Source organism: Cotesia typhae, unplaced genomic scaffold (assembly GCF_013202065.1).
Source record: "Cotesia typhae breed Kobodo isofemale line unplaced genomic scaffold, CoteBio_Ctyphae contig_5, whole genome shotgun sequence".
Taxonomy (NCBI): Eukaryota; Metazoa; Arthropoda; class Insecta; order Hymenoptera; family Braconidae; genus Cotesia; species Cotesia typhae.
The window spans coordinates 9,057,230-9,079,908 of record NW_027423757.1 but is presented as its reverse complement, the minus strand read 5'-3'; the positions used below and the strand labels follow the sequence as shown (position 1 = coordinate 9,079,908).

The window sequence follows — 22,679 nt, the reverse complement described above, 5'->3', positions numbered from 1 at the left end:
TTTTATCTTGTTTTTCTATGATGTTATTAAGTACAAATATTTTTTTATAACAATTACCAGGAACATTTTTTTCAAAATATTTTTATAAGTAACAAAACAAGCATGTGAATAAATACAATTAAAATTATCATTCATTATATTTTATTATTGAAGCGGAAAAGTTTATTTATTTATTTTATGTAAATTAACATAAACAATTATTACATATAAAATTAATAAAAAAATTGTATTTCATATAAATATGACAGTGTAATATTTCTTGGTAGATTATTTATGACACTTTTTAGGGCACTTTGACTGGGGCACACACTTCTCATTTTTTCTAACGTAGCCCTTTTTACAATCGCACGCAGGTGGACGACAGTCCTAGGAAATAATTACTATGTAAAATTTAATACCGATAGATTTATATTTTCCCTCTTAATAATTCATTAAATGAATGAAACTCACCTTAGTACACATCTTATGTGATTTTTTACAAGTACCGTCACACGCTCCGCAAGGTTTGACTTCTTCATGTTGCCCACAACTCGGTGTTTTAAGACAATGATCCGACGAAATACAGGTACCATTATTTCTTACGTAGCCTTTGATACAACCACATTTAGGTTGACGATATATCTAAAAAATAATGAATACGTAAAATTTAATACCAATGGATTTATATTTTTACTATTAAAAATTCATTACCAGCAAAAATCTCCATGTCGAAATTTCAAATTTTGCCCCAACTATTTTCTTTCAAATGCAAAATAATTTTTTTATAGCCAAAAATAAAAAAATTTAGCGGACAAAAGTGTTGGTAAAAAATTTTGAAATCGATCCCCGTTCGATGCGCTTAAAAATTGGGTTTTTGCGCCCAAAATAGAGTTATTGTTCTCTAGTTGAATCACCTAATAAATACATATACAATGAATGCCTTTCAGCGGTTAAGGTTGTATGACTCTTTAAGCGACATCGAAATTATAATGAAGACCAAATTTTTAGTGAAAAATAAACCTTATTGTCAGTACATACAGTATATATTTGAGTGACAATTAATTTCACCTATTTGTTCCACAAACAAATGGGAATATTTATTCACGTGGTTTGTAAGTGGTCTCTATAGATCCATATTTCAATTGTTGCGAGTATAAATGCAAATGATGTTATTAATTTTGAAAATGTACAGAAATATTCATTGCACTGTGAAAGCTCGACGAGTTAAACTGTACTTGTGAAGTAAGTGCCTCTAATTAATTTTAAATACTGTGCCAATATTTTATTAAGTTACAAAAAAAATTCTATACGTCTTAGTTAAGTGTTACCTTTTAACTAATTGCAACTATTTATTTAAAGCTTAAAACAAACATGGCATCTTACATTGGTAAGCGACCTACCGAGACAAAACCGAATGATCCTTTCTATGCTATGTTTCCCCAAAATTGCATAAAGAAAACGACAGCAATCTGGCTCTTAAGGAATCTGTCAATTGCAAAACCCACAAAGGAAGAAAAATCTATGTCCATTTTGAAGGTATTTCTTCTTTAGATACATAACTATCTTTAAACCTTTACCTTTCTTATTCAAGTTAACAATTTTAATTGCAGTATTTCATGTCTATGGATGAGGAAAATTTCTGATCGGCATTAGACCGCTGTCCCGACTGTACGGCCTACATTATTTTTGAATCACATACGCGGCGCTGGTGAAGGAAAGATCTTCAATCAGCCAACGCGGCTGCCCAAGAAAATGATTTAAACATAGCCATGCTATTTGAGTATAATATGGAGAACCGGCCAGGAATTTTTGGTGGCAGAAAACTACGTCGTATGTGTATAAAGAATTTTTTTAAAGGTAACAAAGTCGTGAAGAATTAAATTAGTCAGTTATTTTACATCATATGCATTTAATTAAATTAATTAACGTTTGTTTTAATTTTTTTAAAACACTACGCATTAAAAATATTCGAGCCATTATCTATGAAAAATCTAATTGTTTTAGTAAACCATCGAGATTCTTTTGAGAACAAAAAAGTGCTGACACTTATTTTTAAAAATTAAAAAATATAATTACTCACAATTTTAAACTTGAACAAATATAAAAAAAACAATAATAAAATTAGCTGCCTAGATTAACTTACGATTTCTAAACGTAAACTGTTATAGCCTCTTTGAGCTCAGCTCTTTCACACAACATTATACATCACTATATATACATTAATTCTTATCACTCATCACAATTTTTCAATTCCAAAGGATCGCACTTGGCTCCGGCCCTTTTAATCATCTCCATTATTTGATTGTCCCTTCGTTCTAAAGCAAGTTGATAGACAGTCTGCCCGGCGTAGTTGGTAGCCTCGAGATCGATACCTGGTGCCCTGCACAGCCATTCGGCGGGCTCGTAATTCCTTTCCCAAACACACAAATGCAGAGGAGTGAAACCACCGAGCCATTCCTGGCCATTTATGTCAGCCCCAAGGTTCAAGACGATTTCCATCATATCTTGCGTATAAAAATCCTTGTTCTTCACGATAATATGGATGCATTGCTCACCATCGTAATCTCTTACAGTCGAGATCGACGGGATTGGTCGATCCATCCACTCTGCCGCCCTCAGAAGAAGAGCTAATGAGCCAGCTTGACATGCTTCGTGAAAGTAGTTTCCACCCGAAGCATTCCTGGGGCTCAGCATTTGTAGAATCAGGTCGAACTCCATCTTTATCACTTTTTCTTCAATTGAGTCTTCAGTACTGATTTCGTAGAAATTCGTTGGGGGAATGATAGTTCAGGCGGGATAGAGCGATATTTATATGTGTTCCTAATCGGGAACCAACCGATAAATAATACATTAAATAGTTGGCAAAACCCACTGCCCGTTTTCCCCACTTTATTTATATTATCTCAATCAGCAACGTTTGGCGTAAACATTAAGCACTTCAATTTATTCTGATATTATGAAGCGAAAATATTTGATTGTTTGTTTGTTTATTTGCATTGAATAGTCTCCGAAACTACTAAGACTATTTAAAAAATTCTTTCACTGTTGGGAAGCTACACTCTCCCCGAGTGACGTAGGCTATATTCATATTCCTAAAAAAAAAAATAGGAATCCTTACTAAAACTCCAATTTTTGTTAAATACCCGTGCAAAGTCGGGGCGGACGGCTAGTAGCTTACAAATTGGTTTTTTTGCTTATTTTCCAGGGTCAAAAAAGTCAGGGATTTTTTTAAATTAACCCAACAATGCGATTGACCCTTCAAGTCATCATATACTTTTGATAAAATGTTTTTTATTTAAATAGTACATTATATTAGTAGTCTATATGGGAGGAGTATATATATATATATATATATATATATATATATATATATATATATATATATATATATATATATATATATATATATATATATCCCTCCTATATCTTCTACTAATATAATTAAACAATTGATAAAATTATAAAATATATTTTTTAACTATTATTTTATTGATTAATCACTTGTAAATTTTGAAGAAAATATCTGTCTTCATAGATTAAAATTCTATTATGATTTGTATGTCATCTTTATAACAGGATATACGCATATTAAAACTAAAAACTATCTCTCAACTTTCTTTTCGAAAATCTCCAAGCATTTTGTAGCAACAAAAAATAATTAAATCCAGCAGAAAAAATTGTCTTTCAAATTGGTTTCGTGTTGCATAAATGCAATTTGTATGACTCACATTTTTTTCTCATTCGATACCCATTAAGCATTCGAAAACGGAACATGATGAAAAGAATAAAATCAGTCGAAAGTTTAGTTTACTACAATTATTAATCACAATTTTAAAATTTAACAAACAAAAATAACAATAGTAAAATGTAAAAAATAGTAAAATATTTAAAAAAAAAAAAAATTAGCTGCCTAGATTAACTTACGATTTCTAAACATAAACTATTGGTCACAATATTTGAACACTTAGCTCCTTTACATAGCTTTTTGAATCACTTAGAACGTTTTAACTTAGCAATTCTAGCACTTTTTCTCACATTTGGAAGTTTGTCCTTAGCTCTGGTCTTTTTCAGCAACTCCTTAAATATAGGATCATCTCGTTCTACGGCAAGTTGATAGGCAGATAATTATTATTTGTGATTTCCTTTGTTAGATTCCTCTCCCAGTAAGACATACTCAATTACTTTGTAGATGAACTTGTACTGCTCCAGGGTGACAACACTCAAGTGTCGCATCTTTCGAATTGCCAACACACTTTCCTGTCCGGAGACTGCTTTAGTTTTTTTCAAGCAATTCAGTGCATGATCGATTGCACAAAATGTTCCGGTGCGGCCAACCCCCGCCGAGCAGTGGACCAATATTGGTCCTGGTTGGGGGGGCAAACTGAAGCCTGGCTCTCTCTAGTAACCATCCTTGTTCCTGATGTACTGTTGACATAAAACCAAGGAATTCTTTCAAGTTAGCAGGAGCACCATAGCTCGGCCAGGCACTATAACAGTAGTGGGTTACCAGCCGCGATTCTCCGTACGTAACATCAAAGATAGACAGTAGCGTTGTTATGAAACCAGGCTCTTCCTTTATCATGAGCGTTTTCACTGTATATCGGCCAAAAAGTAGTTCACAGCCTTCTACAGCGACCCAATACTCGTAGCACTTTCTATCTTCACAATCAATTTGAGTCAGCGAGACTATCATTCGGACATCTTTCTCCCAAACAAGCTTCCAAAAATCGCCAACCGTATTTGTCTTCGGGCCCTGAGTGCATATAAATTTCTTCTTATCTTCAAATCCGTCGACAAAATTCGCATGGATGTACGTTGAGTCGCTGTCTTTTTTTGTCACAACGATACTGTACGAGCCGCTTTGTGAATGATCGTACTCTTTAGTCCCTTGTGAGGTCAAAATTACACAAGAGTGATCCCAACATTGAATGTCGTAGTAACGGTTCTTAGTAACATTTTTATCTTTTGAAAATTCATTAAAGGTACCTTCTAGCGGGACGGTGTTTAGTTGCTGAAACTCCCGGCTGACGAACTCGTTAAAGTTCGGCTGCTTAATTTTCTTTAAGAAATCACTGGGGGTGAGTTTCCATAAGCAAAAGTAGTTAGCCATAGCAATTGCACTTAATTTGACTTAGTCACAGGGGAGGTAAAGGTAACAAGTGATTATCACAACAACCCCAGATTAAAACTGAAATCAAATTAGTGTCAGGGCTTTTTATAGTGAGTCGTAAAATACATTTTATGGTTACCGTAAAAATTTTAGTTGGTTAATAGTTCTTGTAAGTCTATCGACGAATAATCAATAAAATATAGCTATTAATTGAAGAACATTAATTATCAGAGGACGTTTGGCCGTCACCGGATGTTCCTACGAAATACTAAACAGAGACTTAAGAATACCGTTTTTCCTTGAAGCCAATTTTCACATGTGAGCCTAACGGTTTATCCCTAAAACTTTCCGCTATTTTTGAGTTTTTATTTTGTGAAATAGCATCCCTTCATCAGTAATCTCTCAATTTTTTTTAAACCAAAAAATTGAGAAATAAGCCTAAAAGGGCCTATTACAATTATAAAACAAATAAAAGTTTTCTTTTAACTTTTGTCTGACTTGAATATTTGTCAAATTAATCAACTTTTTTTGTGTACTCTCTTAAAATAAGTCAGTAAAATTCTACTAATTTATTTTAATCAATTTTTTTACTCGTGTAATTTGTTATAGTTAATTATTACAAACAGTTTTGGCCTACTATGAAAAATATAATTTTTCGCGGTAAATAAGGCAAAAGCTCCGGTATCCGATATGCTGAGGAATCAGTACCTGCTCACTCTATGTATTTGTATATCTATGGTCACAAATGCAGATATATATATATATATATATATATATATATATATATATTGTACACTTTTGTTATTTTATTGACAAGGAAAACTATTTTAGAATTACTGTTAGTACCTATTTTCCTTATCACGTACTATTGAAACAGCACTTGTGGAATAATACTAAATAAAAGTTTTAAATTAACTCACTTAAGTGTTTCTTTAAAAATTAATTACCCGAGCTTTAAGTCCTTTGATCAACTCAACAGGTTGTTTTTGGTTTCTTCTAGAATCACATATCTCAACACTAAGTAGCAAAACGCATATTGTTCCGGAAGGAAAACACTAGAATGCCTTTGGCTCCTAATTTTGAGAACTACATCACCAATTGAAACTTCCTTTTCCCTATCAAGTTGTTCTAGCGCGTTGTCGATGGCACAAAAAGTTCCCGTCCAGCCGGTTCCGGTGGAACAATGGACCACAATAGGCCCTGGGGTCCGAGAATCGTCTTCAGCTTGCTTCATCAGTCTGGATTGCTCTTCGTTGACTTTATTTCGTAGCTCCAAAAACTCTTCCATACCAGTGGGGATGCTATTATCGGGCCAGTCAGTGAACCAAAAATTGATAATCTTCCGTGAAGCTTCCGTAATCTGGTTAGTGATCTTCACTCGGATTTTGGTGAAACTTAATTCTTCTCTGACATCAAGGATTTTGACGACGAAACTTCCAAAGGTCGCCTCAGAGCCATTGGGGAGGGTCCAAAGATGGTAACTTTTCTCGTGATCTCTGTCTATATCTGTTAGCGACATAATAACCTGCGATTGCTGTTCCCAAATCAGCTTGAAGAAGGTGTCCCAGGTGTCTTTTATCGGCGTTTGGGCGCAGATGTATTTATTGGCTTTTGCGAAGCCGTCGACGTAATTCGCGTGAATGTAAGTATCTGTGTTTCCTTCCGACGTTTCCTCTAATCGCGAAGGATCCCTATCTCCGTCTCCCTCATCAAAAGTTAAGCTTTGCCGCCCGTTTATAATCACTAGCGAATGGTCCCAACACGGAATGATGCTGAATCTATTCTTTTTGGAGTTTTCTTTTCTTGAAGACTGAACAGTTGTGCCCCTCAAAGGAGTTTCCATCACTTTTGCGTGTTCTTGAAGGACGAGCCTGCAGAACTTCGGATCATTTGTCATCTCCAGCAGCTCTGAGGCGTTCAGAGTTTTAAAGCACGAGGTTTTCATCTTAAAAAAGGTGAAGATTGATATAAAATTAAGCACTTGCCGTCGCGGCTATGTCATTACAAATGACTTTGTATTTATTCATCCTCTTGTATATAAAGGACTTTCAATGTTTAAATAAATACCCTGACCCAAGTTTACTTGGAAAGACCAACGTAAGCGTATTCAAAATACAAGGAAAAACCAAGACATTACCTTATTTTACGTCATCATTCTAATAAACTTGTAATGATTCTCATAAAGGACAATTGTTACTTCTCCGTGCAGCTAAACAATAACAAACTTCGTCATTATTTAGATAAGAATTTACAGAGATTTTTCATTTACGGAAAATATTAACGGTATAAGCTGACGCATGAATTTTAAGTAAGAAAAACAAGTTTTGTCATTGCTTTTCTGATAGTACTGATTGGTGTATGTTTAATTAATTAATTCATAATTAAAATTAATTATTTCGAAAGCTCTTAGAACTTAAATTTTATTCGTCATTAATGCTTTATAGATATCACTATTGTAGCCAATAAAATTGCTCTATTAATTCTGTGCTATTCTGATACAATAACAAGTTTCTTCCGTGATTTCGCTGACGACTTTTTTTCCAAGTCCCTTAATTTCCAATTCGCGTACTTTAAATTAATGAGACTTACCGCAGGACAAATCGGATGTGGATTTTCACAAGTAGCGTCACAGGCTCCACATCCTTTGATCTCTTCATGCGGCCCACAAGGCGGGGTTTTAGGACAACTTTTCAACAAAATACACGTTCCGTTGTTTCTTACATATTCCTTCATACAACCACATTCGGGTGGACGACAGTCCTAAAAAATAATTAATAAGTAAAATTGAATACTTATCAATTTATATATTTACTACTATCAATTTACTAAATTAATAAAATTCACTAAGGTACACACTGCATTCGGTTCTTTACAAGTACCATCACACGCTCCACAACTTTTGATCTCTTCATGTAGCCCACAAGTCGGGGTTTTAGGACAGCTTTTCAACAAAATACACTTTCCATTACTTCTTACATACCCCTTCTTACAACCGCATTCGGGTTGACGACATATCTAAAAAATAATGAATACATAAAATTTAATATCAATGGATTTATGTTTTCACGATTATCAATTTATTAAATTAAAGAAACTCACCTTGGTACACGCTGGATTTGGTTCTTTACAAGTACCGTCACACGCTCCGCAAGGTCTGAGTTCTTCATTTTCTCCACAAATCGGAGTCTTCTGACAATTTTCCCGCAAAATACATATTCTCTCGTCATTTCTTACATAGCCTTTCTTACAACCACAAGATCCTTCTCTACATCTCTGAAGAATAAAAAAATTATATTATTATATTAGTAGTTAATAACAATATTTAGAAAGAAATTTAGTTCATTAACTCACAGTGTCACATTTGGCTGCGTAATTACATCCCTGATCGTAAGCTCCGCATTCATAAAACTCTTCATTTTCTCCACAATTCGTGCTTTTAGGACAATCTTTCGACAAAACACAGGTACCGTTACTCCTTAGGTAGCCGGACTTACAACCACAAGCTCCTTCTCTACACCCCTGACGAATAAAAAATTTAATGTAATTATAATTGTGATTTACAGCTACGATAGCCATAAAAATGATTGTATAATTCATAAACTGACTGGGATACAGTCGACGGCAGTCACACCCTTGGTCGCATGCTCCGCACGGCTTGTACTCTTCATTTATTCCACAAATCGGAGTCTTGGGACAATTTTCCTCCTTGATACAGATTTTATTGGAATCTCTTACATAGCCAGTTTTGCAGCCACAAGATCCGGGTTCTCTGCATATCTTTTAAATTAAATAAATCACTAACTTTCAATGTCAATAAGCGATAGTTGTTGTTTATTTTGATCACTGTTGTTAATTAACTTACCAAGGGACAGACAACGTGTTTATTTTTGCAAGTACTGTCACATGCTCCGCATTTTTTCCACTCTTCGTTTTGGCCTTTGCATTTATGGCAGTTGGAAGCATTGGTACCTGAACACAGATAAAAGGCTTACTTAAAAGAAGAAAATCAAAGAGGATTCTTATTTAATTTTCTTCTCTATTTATTTAAGGGTTTATTTTTTTTCAAGTATTTAAAGCATGGATTCATGAATATTAAATCAGATAATGATCAATTTCTTACCAATAATCAGAGAAGCTACGAGTGCAAAGCTAATCAATAAAAACCGAGCCATGATTGAAAACTTGATAAGACGTTTGCGAAATTCCGAAAAAGTATGGCGAATCAACTCGAGTTCAAAAGTCTTATATACCAATTAGTTTAAAGTAAATAAATTATCACCAGCTTAATTTATGTAAAAGATAAAATCGTTATTGATATTAGCCGAAATGAACCACTGAATTTTTTTTTTCTATTGATTTTTATCCTGATTGGTTACGAGTTAAGTAAATATATTTTATTTTTATTAAGACTGATGAAAAAATATTTTTTCCAAAATACTTTTATAAATATCAAGACATCGAGCTTACGAATAACATCAACAAAAATTAATAATATAGGATGTTTTGTAAATTAAGAAAGATAAAATTTTTGAGAATAAAAAATATTCATTATTATTGAAACACATCACTTTTTTTTTTTACATTTTTGTTCTTATAAATTTCTTACAAATAATCAGAGCAGTAACCAAAAAAACGGTCAGTAAAAATCAAGCCATGATTATTTTCTATTTGATAACACATGTGCGAACTTGCGAATAAACTTGATAAAACACCTCAATTTTTAAAGTCTTATATATCAGTCATTTAAAAGTAAACTAATTATTTTTAGCTCAATTTATGCTAAAAATAATACTGATATTAACATGACGAGGATAAAGTTTTCAAAATATTTTTACCTGAATCAAAGTATAAATCTTGCATATTTTTCGTTTACATTTAAATAAAAAATTTTAATCAATTCTGTAAATAATAATAATAATTCAAGTTAGAAAAACATCTGCTCAAATAACCTTTGGACTTTCCTCGAATAATTTATTTTCTTGAACAAACATTTATCTGCTCGGAATTTAAATATATTGAATTTAATCATTCGGTTCAGAAATTTTAAATAATTATTCCAAGTGTGTTACGAAAAATTGCAGCGAAAGAAAAAAACAACAAAATTGATTAATTGGAAATATATTTAAGATCAGAAGAATATTATTAAAAAAACAACAAAGCGTGCTAATAGTATATATTTTTATTAAAAATAAAAAATCCAATCAACATGTTTTATGGAATTATTTTCCAAATCTTGGTATGGAAGATTGACACTCATGGCGATGAACACATTTGTTTTGATCATTCCTCACGTATCCATATTTACATCCACATGATCCGCTTCTACAATCCTTTTAAAGTAAGAAAAACATTAATTAATTTATTAAAGATTCCTACATTGGAAAAATCATTAAATTCAATTATCTTTTTTAATTTCATACGTCTTTAATTGATATACGTACCATTGTACAAGCCATATCTGATTTGCAAGTGCTGTCACAAGCTCCACATCCGTAGAACTCTTCATTTTCTCCAGGACAGTTAAATTCTTGCGCATGAGTACCTTTCAAAGAAATCGAAAACATTGATTAAATATTATTTATCAATTATTTATTTATTACTTACAAACAACAAAAGAAACAATAAGGAAAATGCTAATTAGCATAACTCGAGACATGTTTGCTTTTAAATCGATTCGACGTCAGTTTCTTATGATACTTCAACTTCGAATCAGATAAATCAACAGCTCTAGGATTATTTTATACTCATATTCGCTAGTTAAGAAACAAATAACAAGTGGGCAAGTTACATAAGTTACGATAATTTCTATCAATACTGTCTATAACTCTAACTATTGATAAATACACACATTCTAGACTTAATCACTCCATTGCTCATTTTATTTATCTTTATTGTTATAAAAAGTAATGGCAGGATAAACTTGTTGCAGGCTTGTGACATTTATGTGATAAGATTGAACTTGGTAAATTTTTTTTTTTGTAATTCTTATTTTATTTTTTTTCTAACTATATATAGATTTTAAAAATTTTTTTTATTGTAAAAGTACGATAAATTAAATTAAAACATTTAATAATATATCTGCACAATTGAAGTTTACAGCTCGTATTTTCCTACTAATTATTTTAATTAACAGTAAACAATTCAATTAACAATAATTAACAATTCAATCGATATGTACCATTAAATTGCGTCTCTATTTTCCCAATTTTAAAATGGAAGAATCACATTCACTGCGATGAATACATTTATGTTGATCATTTCTCACATATCCAGATTTACATCCACATGATCCATTGGTTGTTTCTGTACACATTGTGTAAAATTGTAACCGTGGGGTTTTCCCAGGTCCAGTTAGCTACCCCTTTCCTCTTTAGAAAGGGCGCCACTGGGATTTTAGACACGGTGTCCCAGAAACCGGAGGAGCATGAGAAGGAAAGGACAGGGTCGTGAGAAGTCTGAGAAAGGCTGTAAATAAGACTGAGAAAATTATTAGAAAATATAAATGATTTATTCAATCAATCTACAAACTTAACAATTTCCTTAAAACTAACTTAATTGTGAGAACCTCTCACCTACGTTAAATGGCCCTTGCCAATTTTTCCTATAACTAATTAACCAATTTCTTCAACCTCGTCACTCCGACGGAATATCCCAATATCTTAATTTCCTCGTCAACCTGACGGAATACCATAAAATACCAACTAATCACCTCGTCAACCTGACGGAATACCAATTAACATAATTTACCTCGTCAACCTGACGGAATACCAGTTAAAACCTATTCCCGACTGCGCCCCCGACTCGGGCGTCTACGCAGCGGTTTCCTAACTTAATCCGTTGTACCCCCGACTCGGGCGTCTATACAACGTTTCTAAATACTCACTAAATTCCATACAAAAATCGTCCACCGGACGCTAACTTAATACACACTTTCTCTAATTACTCAAATTTCTTCGAATTACTAATTAACTAAATTCCTTGAGTTTTACGCTTAACATTTCTTTAATACAAAATACCAAATTCACTAATCTAATTCATTACCAAAATTTCTCAACTAAATTCTTTAACAATTTTCTCAAAAAATTAATTCACTAAATTTACTAAATTAATTAAATTCAGCCCAACGGCCTAGAATTAATTTTACAAAATTTCAAATTTCAAATTCTACAAGTTTAACAAGCCTCATTAAATATTCAAACTGCATATATTCCAAAGTGACCTTGACTATCTAAATTACACAATTGCTTCTACTATTTCAACTTAATCAAATAATTTTAACTAATTAATTTCCCATAACTAAAAGGCTTGCAACAAACTAATTAATTGACATATGTGAATAAATTACTTATAAAAGAACCTACTAAATTAAAAAGTGACATCTGAGACAATAGCGATCATTAATTGACAAAATTTTATTACAGTTAATTCGGCCTCTCAATTTACAAATTCCAGCTTGGCCTGAAATAATTGTAATAATAATACCTGACTTAACTTTTCCAACTCTCCAAATGTTGAGTGATGTCCTGGTGGAAACTGGCGAAATCAGCGGCTGGTTGGTCTCTTTCTCGTCTCGAATAAACTATCTGGCTCCAAGTAAAGGGTTCCCAATTCCGGATCGTATATTGACTTCCTTCTTGAGGGTCCTAAATCTTGATGACAGAATTTACTACACAGTACTACACTGACTCACTGTTTTGCCAAAAGCCTCACTGTCTCAAAGCGTCACTGGCTTAAAGCCTGGCTCAAAAGATGTTACTTGTTCCAAGGGCTGGCTCAAAAAAGCGTTACTTGTTCCAGGGCCTGGCTCAAAAAGCCTTGATGTTTCTTTTGTCGGATCTTTTATAACCCTTGACTCCGAGTTCTCGAACTTTCCTATTGTCAACCCCGCTTCGTTTTTTGGGGACAGCAGTGGGGACTTTCGATTTGCACGCCCGGTGACAAGTCTGAACTACTTGTCAAAATCGAACGGTAAGGGAAAACCCTCATTTATCGAGGCGTCAATAAAGTGGTCGATAACGACCATGAGAAGTTCAGTTTTCCCTGTCACAAAATAAAAAAATAAAATTAATCAACAATCTATATACGTGATATTAAAATTCTGAAATACATACCCTCAAACAATTCATTTCAAGGAAACACCGACTGTCACAAATGCCGCACGGATAAAACTTTTCATTTTCTCCACATGAAGAATCTTGTGCATAATTCCCTTTTACAAAAATCAAATTTATTAATAAATTCTTAAATTTATTGATTATTTATTCATTACTTACAAGCTACCAAAGAAAAAATGGGGAAAATGCCAATTAATAGAACTTGTGACATATTTACTTCTAAATCGATTCAACGTTAGTTACTTAACATAGTTTAACTTCGAGTTCTGTCAATCATTAACTCGCTAAGCAAGTAAACAAAATCAAATTGGAAAATTACATCATTTAAGATAATTTTTATAATTTTGATTATTTATTTATTTTATTAAAAAAAAAAAAAAAAATTAATAAAGATAAACTTATGACAGCCGTATCTGATTTAACTCTGTATAAAATCGTTGTTCTTTGTTTATGCTTGCATAATAAGACAAAGTTCAGAAAAAAATTTGTTAAAATTATTAAAAATGAAAATATATCGATAATTAAAAAATACTTTCAGACTGTGCGCCCTGCCATTTATTTCTAAGTACCTGCGCACAATGATCTGCATTCTGAGCACGTTTTATTAGTCTCACATGACCTAGAACATTTATCATGTCTTAAGAAATCATAAGCTTTATATTATATTTATATTTATCTTACAAATAAACTCAATGTTGAATTCTATGGAATGTATGTTTACAAACTAAGAGCAGAAAAATCCTCACTAATAGTTTTGCTGATAAAAAATTTGGCATTGTAACAGTTTTTTGTGAAATTATTCTATTGGTGTGTTACAGCAGTATGACTTAATTAAAACTAAATAACCTTTGAAAAGCGCATACATGTGATTACTTGTCATTGTCAATGCATAAAACAAAAAGACGAATTATCGATAATTACGAGGAATTTTCAATGATAATATGGATATCGGAAAAACTTTAAATTTCAATTGTCATCGATAATACGAAAAAGTTTTTACTCTGTTTAATTAAAATTTAATGTTGTTTATTATATTATTTATATTAATATATTTAGTATTGAATTTTGTATTCATTTACCAATTAAATATTTAATAATGGAACTTATTAGAATTAATTGCAGACATTTTAATGACTATTTCATTTTATAGTATAATTTTAATTGGAGCTTTAATTAGTTTTGTGAAAATGTACATTAAATTAACATATACAAGTCAATTTATAGAATCATTAATTATTTTATCACTATCTTGAAAAATTACTTTATTTCATTGAAATATATTTATATATTTAATTTAATTTGATTTAATAAATTAAATTAAATTTTATATAAATATTAGCGATTTTTATAGAGAATAATGTTTTGTCGATAAACTCAGACCGTTAATTTTTTTTTACGCAAGAGCAATTAAACATAAAGTAAAAATTAGTTCTACTAGGTTTTGAAATTGGGCTGCCGTTTAATCTTCTAGAGTATTATTCCCATGTCAGTTGCTTCAGAACTATATTACTTTAAAGGTTAATAATCTTCTGTATCCGGAAACCTTCTCCGGATTGCTCTGTTCTTAAAAATAATAGTTTTCTAACGAAAATTCATCGTAAGTTGTGAATTAGAGTAGCAACATTACAAGTAACAATCAAAATTCTTAATTGCTACTGTGTAACTTTATAATTAAAAAAAAAAAAAAAAAAAAAAAAAAAAAAATAGTTGTGATCATGAACTTGTATTCCTTTATTTTCAAGTAGTTTTCAAGCTTCTTTGGATTTTAATGCGGTTGTTTTATGCAAACCCTTAAAGTACAACGAACAAATAAAAGATAACGGTAATGCGGGTCATGAAACTCGAAAACTATAACGTAGTTTCAAAGTAACTAGCATTAGATCAAAAGTTTAACATTGTTTAATTATTCAAAAACTATCTTTAGTATTTACAGATTTTAACTATGGTATGCATGGCTTAAATTATATTCTACTGTTTTCATTTTGAGTATTAATATTTACAAGAAGCTTACAATTTTTAATCACAACGTACTAATAATTTAAAAAAATTTTAAGTATTTAGAATTTTTTATGAAAAAAAAATTAGCTACATTTTTATCAAACGGAAACAAACATTTTACAATGAAAATTAAATAAATATTCTACATGGGGATGTTGCATTTGAATAAATTTATTTCAGGTAAACAATGCAACGGAAATATGCATACAGTATTCCCAAGAGAAACATTAAATCGATGAAATCATGAACATGGTATGGATAATTGTTCATAAAAAAATATTTATTTTTAGTAGGTGCAATTAAACGTTTGCACCACATTGGGATTCACTGTGTAAACCGCACGGAATTAACAAGTTTCCAATCGCTGTTGAAGGATACGATATATTGTATACTGTATATAGAAGATCTATCATTGCAATAAACCACAAAGCATGTGTATACTAGTAAACGCCTGAGTTGTTCAATAACTTTAGTACATATCGATAGCTTAAACATATAGATAGATAGATAGATATAAACATTCTATTTAATATAAATACCGTACATATCTCTATCAATTTCCATAATTGCAAAACTGCAATTTTATATACGCAAATATATCTTGTATATATAAATACTCACACTCAAATAACAACTCATTTTAATTTTACATGCATCGATAAATTTTTTTTTACAATTTTTGCAAATTTTAATAAAATCCAATTTAAACATTAAATATCACTGACAGAATTATTCATTTATTTTCTATTTAATTTTTAATTTCATGAAAAATTCATTAATTTTTTTTTTTTTAATTATTTTATGAAAAATGTAAGAATTAGTTCATTTTAATTTTTGATTCCCGAAAAATACTTGAATTAATTTTTTTATATTACTTATTTAAAAAAAGAATTTTTTGATGCATTTTTCGAAAAATTAATAATTAAAAAAATAAAAACTATTAATTAAAAAAAATGGATAATAGTTAACTTTATTTAAATAAAAAGTACAAAATCACATGTAAGTAATATAAAACCAACGAAGGTGTAGCATAAAAAATTTTTATCATTCAATATGAAATAAATTTATACAAAACAAAGCTCGTCTTCCACCAGTTAAATAATAAAAGCACCAATAAAAAATCCAACCCTGTCACTAAAGTTAAAAAAAAAAAAGAATAATTGAAAAAAATGATGAAAAATGAATTAATGAAATGTCAGTGAAACGTATCAAATAAATTTTCTGAGTATCGTAATCGGAATCAGAAATATCTGTTACAGAGGTGGTGTAAGTAATAGCGAGTTGATAAGAAAAGATACTGAAGGATCGAGACATCTGGTAGTCACTGGACGATTACGAATTCAATATCAGGCTTGAAAGATATTAGCATAGATATCGACTCTGTGACCTGGACTTCTGGCAGTCTTGCCTAGAAATTCCCTTATACACCATTTATATCGGTACTATATTCTATATATAATACAATACCCAAGAACCGTTTCAACTCCGTCCACTCTTTCTATCACCGATTTCTACTCGGTTTCTATTCGTATCGTATTTTATCGTGAAAAATATATCTCTGCCAAATTGAAATATCGTTTCACCTACTTCTCTCGATTTTTTCGCATTCCCGATAATTCCGACCACGTTGTAGCATTCAAGCCATATACAAGAATTAAATTCCAATTTTTATTTTTTGGTATTTTAAATATCAATACAAACATTCAATAAATTTTAAATTATGGGGTGTTTATCAATGTTTCAGATCCGTGTTTTGATAAATACTGCGGCGCTGGAAGGAAATGCCGACTCTCGCCTGACGGAGGTGTTGCTTTGTGTGTTTGCATTAAAAAATGCGGAATACGACACAGGCCTGTTTGCGGAAGTGACGGAAAAGTTTATGCAAATCACTGCGAACTTCATCGGGCTGCTTGTAATAAGGGAACTCCGCTCACCGTTAGCAGATTGATGAGATGCTTACATCAAGGTACTTTATAAATTTATTTACTTCTATGACTCGCACTTTTTTCTGTTTAAAATCCGGTTTTGATAAATTATTTCCTTAATTAATTCAAAACTATTCATTGAAATAATTTTAAACTAACAAAAAAAGCTGTAATTAAAAAGAATTTTTTTTTTTTTAAATTAACGTTGTTATAATTAAAAATTAAAAAAAAAAAAAGAATCAATCTTAAATCACAATCACGTCTATTCTTGAAATAAAAATTCAGTACACCTTCATGGCACTTGTAATCCGATACATTTGTAACTCTACTCATTTTAACTTTGAGACTTCTTGTACTAACTTTAATTATCTGATAGGGTAGAAGCACCAGTTCATAATACTGTTATAGGTGTAATTAAAATACCTTTGAACGCAATAAGATTATCTTTACTAATATTTTAAAATAAAGTTTCTTTTTTTTTCTTTATATTGAACTTAAAAAGAAGTTTATTACGTTTATACATTAATTAAATTGATAATATAATTATAAAAGCTTTTAGAGATATAAAATTCTTCAAAAGCTAAGAGCTTTTTTGAAACAATGGCTATTGTGCTGATTAAAAATTAACTTAGTGTAAGAGGAAAACCCTTGAATCAAGTGAAATCTACTTTAATGAAGAAAAAAATTCTTATCTGATTTTAATTCAAAATCTTTAAAATTATTTTTTTTCGTTAATCATAATTAATTTTTTTAATACTTTATATACTTAATTATTTATTATCAAGTGTATATTTAAAAAAGACATAAGACAAACAAAGTCTTGAGTGCACATCACGCTACTATGATCACTGAACAAAGCTAATACGATATCAAACAAATAAAAGCTTCAACGCGTTGGATACTTCAGCAGAGCACAATGAACTGTTGATAAATTAATTAATAAATCGATAAAATATTAATTGTATACGATTGAAAAATTATAAATGAATGAATGAAATTTTATTGTGCAAGTGTCATTAGCGATATACATTGAACTTTATTGGAGCATAGAACGTGATTTAGAAGATATTACGTATGATATCTCATTTATAAATCAGCATTATTTCAAACGATATAACTTTGGTATGGCTCTGAATACTGTATAAGGCTTTTGGTGCCTTGAGGTTCGAAGGTTATTATTCCAAAAGTTTCTTGGCAACCACCAGCATAACTCCTGAGTTTCTGTATCGGCTTCAACCGCTACCATCACCACTCCCTGATGCTTCATTCTGCTCTATATATATTTTATATTCAAAATTCGCCAACGGCCATTTATCAAAAAAATTTACATTATCCTACTTTAATTTAATCTAAATTTATTAAACTCAATTTATTATTAAAATTACTTCTATCAGAAACTTCAAAAGCCTATTATAAGTTTTACAAATTTTTATTTTCTTTTTTAGAGTTTTCTTTTAACAAATTCGCAGAAAAACGTATAATCATTTACAATTATCCGTAATAACTAAAATTAATAAAAAAAAAAAAAAATTATAAAATTTTGAACCATCTGCTGATCAAAAATTGGTTAAATCAACTTTCCAGTAAAACAAACGCAAAACAAACAATTAAAACGTTACAAGTAATTTGAAAGCTCTATTAATTAAACAAAAGAGTATTTTATGCGTAAAAAAGGTTTTTTATAGTAAAAAAAGAGAGAATAAAGTCTGTTTCCTTGACGTTTCAAAACATTCTCAGGGGTGATGGCCTCCGTAAAAGTATTATGAAACTCCAGAAAAGAACACGTGGAAGCTTTTTTATTCTTTTCATTTTTCTTTATTTTTTTACTCGCCCATTTTTATTCCCTTGCACCGTTTCCACAGAAATTCACACACATACAATCTACGTAACATACAATGTTTTCTTTTCATAGTCTAGTCTGGTTTTTCTCCGGAGAATTTGGGTCGGTGGTTCTTTTAACCGACGCGTAACTCGATTGGAATTACGAGCGGCAATAGTTTTAAGAATTGAATAAGAAGATGTTGCGATAACGATATCATTAACTTTTCTGTCGCTTACAACTGAGACCACATACCCGAGTTTGGTTTCTCACCTCATTTATCTTTACATAAATATATTGGTGAAAGATAAATATATATTTTTGCATTAAGCCAATGTTTATAGACGTGAAGAAGTGAACTTTTATACTTTATTCTATCCTTCGCTCGGTTAAATATATAATATATGAGTATATCGATATGTATACTTTATTATAATAATAAATTTACAAAGTACACAGATAAGCCTTGTAGATATACGAATAGACCCTGAAAATAGATAAAGTCTAGTTCGCATAATTTTAAATAAACCGAAACTATTGGAGAAACGTGCTGGGGGTTGCACTTTGGGCGATCAGAGTCTAGAGTCTAGAGTTGAGTAGTGTAAGTGCAGCGCATGGCAAAAGAACTCAAGTCAGGCTCACGTAGACCAGATTAAGCTACACCAGGAGAATCAAGAAGAGATGAGAGGGATGAGACTCCGCAGGGAAACAGGCAGAGGGAAGAAAACAGGAAAGGGGAGAAGCAATTTCACAGGAGTTAGATAGTGTTCTCATGTGCGCTACCACTATACAACTTTCATTTCAAAGAATATGTGGTGAAAAATACTTGTTCCCGTTTATCTTCCTTCTCTTTAACTTTGAACTTTTTCCTCTTAATCCCCTTTCTTCTGTATTCACGCTCATTTAACTAAATTCACGGGCTTTATTTTTTAATAAATTCAACTTTTAAAAGTGTAATTATAAATGCACTTCACTTTGCTTGAGCGCTCGAGTTAAATTCATCTGATTTTTATTTTACTGTAATTTTTTTTTTTTTTTTCTAATAGAGCACTAAAAAATTCACTGATTGAAATGATTTTTTTTGCCTACTTTTATTTTGGAAAAAGTAAAAATGAAAGTTAAAATTTTAAACATTTTTTCATATGAACGCAAACAAATAAAAAAAAATTTTTAATTTACTGAGTCTACATTGAAAATTTATTAAAAATATAAATTAAGAGTACTTTGAAGATAGAAAATATAAAAACTCGGTACAAAGTAATGTAACGTAATAAATGAGAGCGGATTTTTTCAGTAAAAGTGTTTTATCGTATAGAGTAGAGTGTAGAGCAAAAGCCGATTAATATGATTAACTTTTGAAATTAAATCATCACTTATTAAACAAGTAATATACAGTACTCGCGCAAAGAGCTATGAAGGATACATACATATGGAATTGCACGGGCAGTAAATAGAGAGGACAGTACTGGTGATGCAGTTCCCAAAAAGGACAGAGTCACTTTGAACTGTGGTGAAGTTTAAATCTCATTTTTATAGCATTAATATCGCTTCTGTCGTTCCTAATGTTGGTGTTGGTGTGTCGGCGTTTGCACTGCCTTATATTTATTATATATATACAGAAGCAAAAATTAACCAACCAAAGAGGAGTGTGACACTTTACACAAGATTTTATTCAAAGGCAACAAAAATATTGACGTTTGAAATTTAATTTACAACAAATTTTAGCTGCTAGTAGTGTATTTACTTTAAATTATATTTCTTATTCCTTTTTAATATTAAATGAATTATTTATTAACTTTTCTTACATTATTACATCAACGAAATTGAAGTTCTTACTTCATACATATTTCAAATTATAATTTAATTGAGAACTGTTACCGTCAATTAATTTTATAATTGTTGAGTTAAGCAGAAAGTATGAAAATTTTGATAAAGTTAAATTGTATAATCTAAAACTAAATAGCCTATCTATTTCATATTTTGTATTTTTTTTTTTAAATAAAAATTAAATTTTATTGTTAGCAAAGGTCATCTGAAAAATTATTAAATTTGGAAAAAACTTCAAGTATTATTTGTACTTTTTAAAAGAAAGAACATTTATAATTCTTAATGTAAGTTTTTTTATTTGTTACATTTAAAAAAAAATTTTTTTTAGGGGAGTAAATTAGATTTGGACAAGATGATTGTTTATCGGGTCAGAAAATTTAAACAAAAACATTCATTTCAATCAATAATGTAGAATAAAGTTTAAATACAGTGTATCATAAATTAATTAGGGATCTAATCAATGATCATACGATGCCGACTGCAGGTGTAATTACTCAATCATTATACGCTATTTGTGTAAATATACATGTATATTCGCAGATAAATACACGGCGGATAGTCTCGAACAATGCGTGTCGCTGGATTAGAACAAAGAGAACATAGGCATAGTATAATTTGGGATAGTATAGTACAGAATTGCTTAGTAAGGGAACAAGGGGGTGAAGAGCAAGAGAAACCAGGAGAGATTAAACAAATATGGTTATGAAGCGTGTCCAGAATAATCCGAGCGAATTACGCAGACTTCGATAACCTCTCGAGAACATAGAGCTGCACTAATCGAAATCCCACGTGCTCTTATCGCGCCTACTGTTCTATATGGTCTAGGGTACACGCGCGATGTATTATATCGTTGCTTATCCGAAGGCCCAAGGCCATCTGGGTGTTCTGAAATGAGGAAAAAAATTTGTGACAATAATGCTTTTTTTTTTTTTTTTTTTACAATATTTGCTAAATCAAAAATTACAAAAATTTATTTTACAAATTTACAGAATGAAAATTTTTATTCAAATTCAGTTGAAATTAATTTCAGTAAATTTATTTAAAATGTAATTTAATTTTTGCCACGTATGTGTTTGAATTAATAATGAAACAATATAAAAAAATTGTTACCATTTTTTTTTTAAAATCCAATATTGACGTCGATGATCGTTCGTTTTTATTTTTTATCTGAAATGCTCATTCTTTTTAATCTAAAATTCGGTTGTATCCAGTAGTGTCAATAAAATTCATTTTTCAGTGTAAAAGCTTCGTATTTAAAGCTTTGATCCCCCGATATCATCGCTCTAATAAAATAAAAGCTAAATACACTATACGAAAAATAATCTGAAAGCACAAGCATTGAACACACTCACGATCGCAACTAATAGGTAGAAAGCTTGACTCGCCTGAAGCTTTCATGCCCGTTACAAGAGAATATTGCAAGCGATTTCCATGGCAAATTACACGGAGTGTACATCCCCGGTGGGCGTGCTGGTAACTTCAGTATACATATAACACATAACATGTACAACTAAAATTTGTCCGCTGTAAATTGAGGCATGGACTCTCTCTAGAATTCAAGCTACTGATTTTATTTCATTTACGTCATTATTCATATTATAAAATTAATATGTATTGCTAAAATATAAAGTACACAAGGTCACCTACGTAATACAACCGCGTGAAAATTATCTGTTAAAGTCAAAAAGCTGAAAAATATCGTGTGTCATGTGGAATTTAATTAAATTGGGAGAAAAAAAAATACCGCGAGCTTTTTTTAATATTTTTATCGTGTCACTTGAAAAAGTTTCAACATGTCGTTAAAAGGTGACGTATGTTAATAGAGGAAAAAAAAATAAAAAGTATATACGTTAAAAATTTCTGGTTTTGACGTTTCTCTGATAACAATAAAAAAGAAAAAAAAACAA

The 22,679-nt window shown here is 30.9% G+C and overlaps 6 protein-coding genes across 18 annotated transcripts in view; 1 reads left to right on the top strand and 5 right to left on the bottom strand.

Moving 5' to 3' along the window:
* Positions 1-22,679, top strand: part of Fstl5 (follistatin-like 5) — a 197,697-nt gene that overhangs the window by 163,564 nt on the left and 11,454 nt on the right. For 8 of the 10 annotated variants that reach the window (XM_074249112.1, XM_074249118.1, XM_074249113.1 and 5 more), the window contains one exon: positions 16,946-17,167. In XM_074249112.1, the coding sequence (XP_074105213.1) occupies positions 16,946-17,167 (222 nt within the window). Of the gene's footprint in view, positions 1-695; positions 1,837-16,945; positions 17,168-22,679 lie in introns of those variants that run through there. The other 2 variants (XM_074249119.1, XM_074249120.1) reach the window with 2 other exon arrangements.
* On the bottom strand, positions 141-8,983 carry LOC141531352 (cysteine-rich with EGF-like domain protein 2-A). 4 transcript variants are annotated; one of them, XM_074249122.1, is made up of 8 exons: positions 8,952-8,983; positions 8,695-8,866; positions 8,441-8,608; positions 8,189-8,362; positions 7,916-8,104; positions 7,679-7,849; positions 451-621; positions 141-366 (listed from the first exon to the last, which is right to left on the bottom strand). In XM_074249122.1, exons 2-8 carry the CDS (start codon positions 8,755-8,757, stop codon positions 268-270), a joined length of 1,035 nt encoding a protein of 344 aa, XP_074105223.1. In that variant the 5' UTR covers positions 8,758-8,866; positions 8,952-8,983; the 3' UTR covers positions 141-267. The 4 variants fall into 4 exon arrangements, with proteins under 4 accessions (XP_074105223.1, XP_074105222.1, XP_074105224.1 ...); XM_074249121.1 differs by lacking the exon at positions 8,952-8,983 and having other exon boundaries at positions 8,695-8,923; XM_074249123.1 differs by lacking the exon at positions 8,952-8,983 and having other exon boundaries at positions 7,946-8,104; positions 8,695-8,923.
* Positions 1,912-3,042, bottom strand: LOC141531356 (NF-kappa-B inhibitor cactus-like). Its single transcript, XM_074249128.1, has one exon. It carries the CDS (start codon positions 2,695-2,697, stop codon positions 2,209-2,211), a length of 489 nt encoding a protein of 162 aa, XP_074105229.1. The 5' UTR covers positions 2,698-3,042; the 3' UTR covers positions 1,912-2,208.
* Positions 3,431-5,089, bottom strand: LOC141531353 (tyrosine-protein phosphatase non-receptor type 9-like). Its single transcript, XM_074249125.1, is given in 2 exon segments — positions 3,431-4,365; positions 4,367-5,089. Coding segments are annotated over 2 exon segments (981 nt in total). The 3' UTR covers positions 3,431-4,107.
* LOC141531354 (tyrosine-protein phosphatase non-receptor type 9-like) lies at positions 6,041-7,145 on the bottom strand. The gene has a single exon (XM_074249126.1). The coding sequence runs from the start codon at positions 7,032-7,034 to the stop codon at positions 6,057-6,059; it is 978 nt and encodes a 325-aa protein (XP_074105227.1). The 5' UTR covers positions 7,035-7,145; the 3' UTR covers positions 6,041-6,056.
* LOC141530873 (serine protease inhibitor swm-1-like) lies at positions 10,254-10,851 on the bottom strand. The gene is made up of 3 exons (XM_074248245.1): positions 10,694-10,851; positions 10,531-10,631; positions 10,254-10,419 (listed from the first exon to the last, which is right to left on the bottom strand). The coding sequence occupies exons 1-3, from the start codon at positions 10,743-10,745 to the stop codon at positions 10,309-10,311; spliced, it is 264 nt and encodes an 87-aa protein (XP_074104346.1). The 5' UTR covers positions 10,746-10,851; the 3' UTR covers positions 10,254-10,308.

Coding starts and splice junctions, on each gene's coding strand:
- LOC141531356 (XM_074249128.1), bottom strand. CDS start 2,697: ATGGAGTTCGACCTGATTCTACAAATGCTGAGCCCCAGGAATGCTTCG.
- LOC141531352 (XM_074249122.1), bottom strand. CDS start 8,757: ATGAAGAGTACAAGCCGTGCGGAGCATGCGACCAAGGGTGTGACTGCC. Junction 8,363..8,440: donor ACGCAGCCAAATGTGACACT/GTGAGTTAATGA, acceptor TTTATTCTTCAG/AGATGTAGAGAAGGATCTTG. Junction 7,850..7,915: donor TAGTGAATTTTATTAATTTA/GTAAATTGATAG, acceptor ATTATTTTTTAG/GACTGTCGTCCACCCGAATG.
- LOC141531354 (XM_074249126.1), bottom strand. CDS start 7,034: ATGAAAACCTCGTGCTTTAAAACTCTGAACGCCTCAGAGCTGCTGGAG.
- LOC141530873 (XM_074248245.1), bottom strand. CDS start 10,745: ATGTCTCGAGTTATGCTAATTAGCATTTTCCTTATTGTTTCTTTTGTT. Junction 10,632..10,693: donor TATTGTTTCTTTTGTTGTTT/GTAAGTAATAAA, acceptor TTTCTTTGAAAG/GTACTCATGCGCAAGAATTT. Junction 10,420..10,530: donor CAGATATGGCTTGTACAATG/GTACGTATATCA, acceptor TTACTTTAAAAG/GATTGTAGAAGCGGATCATG.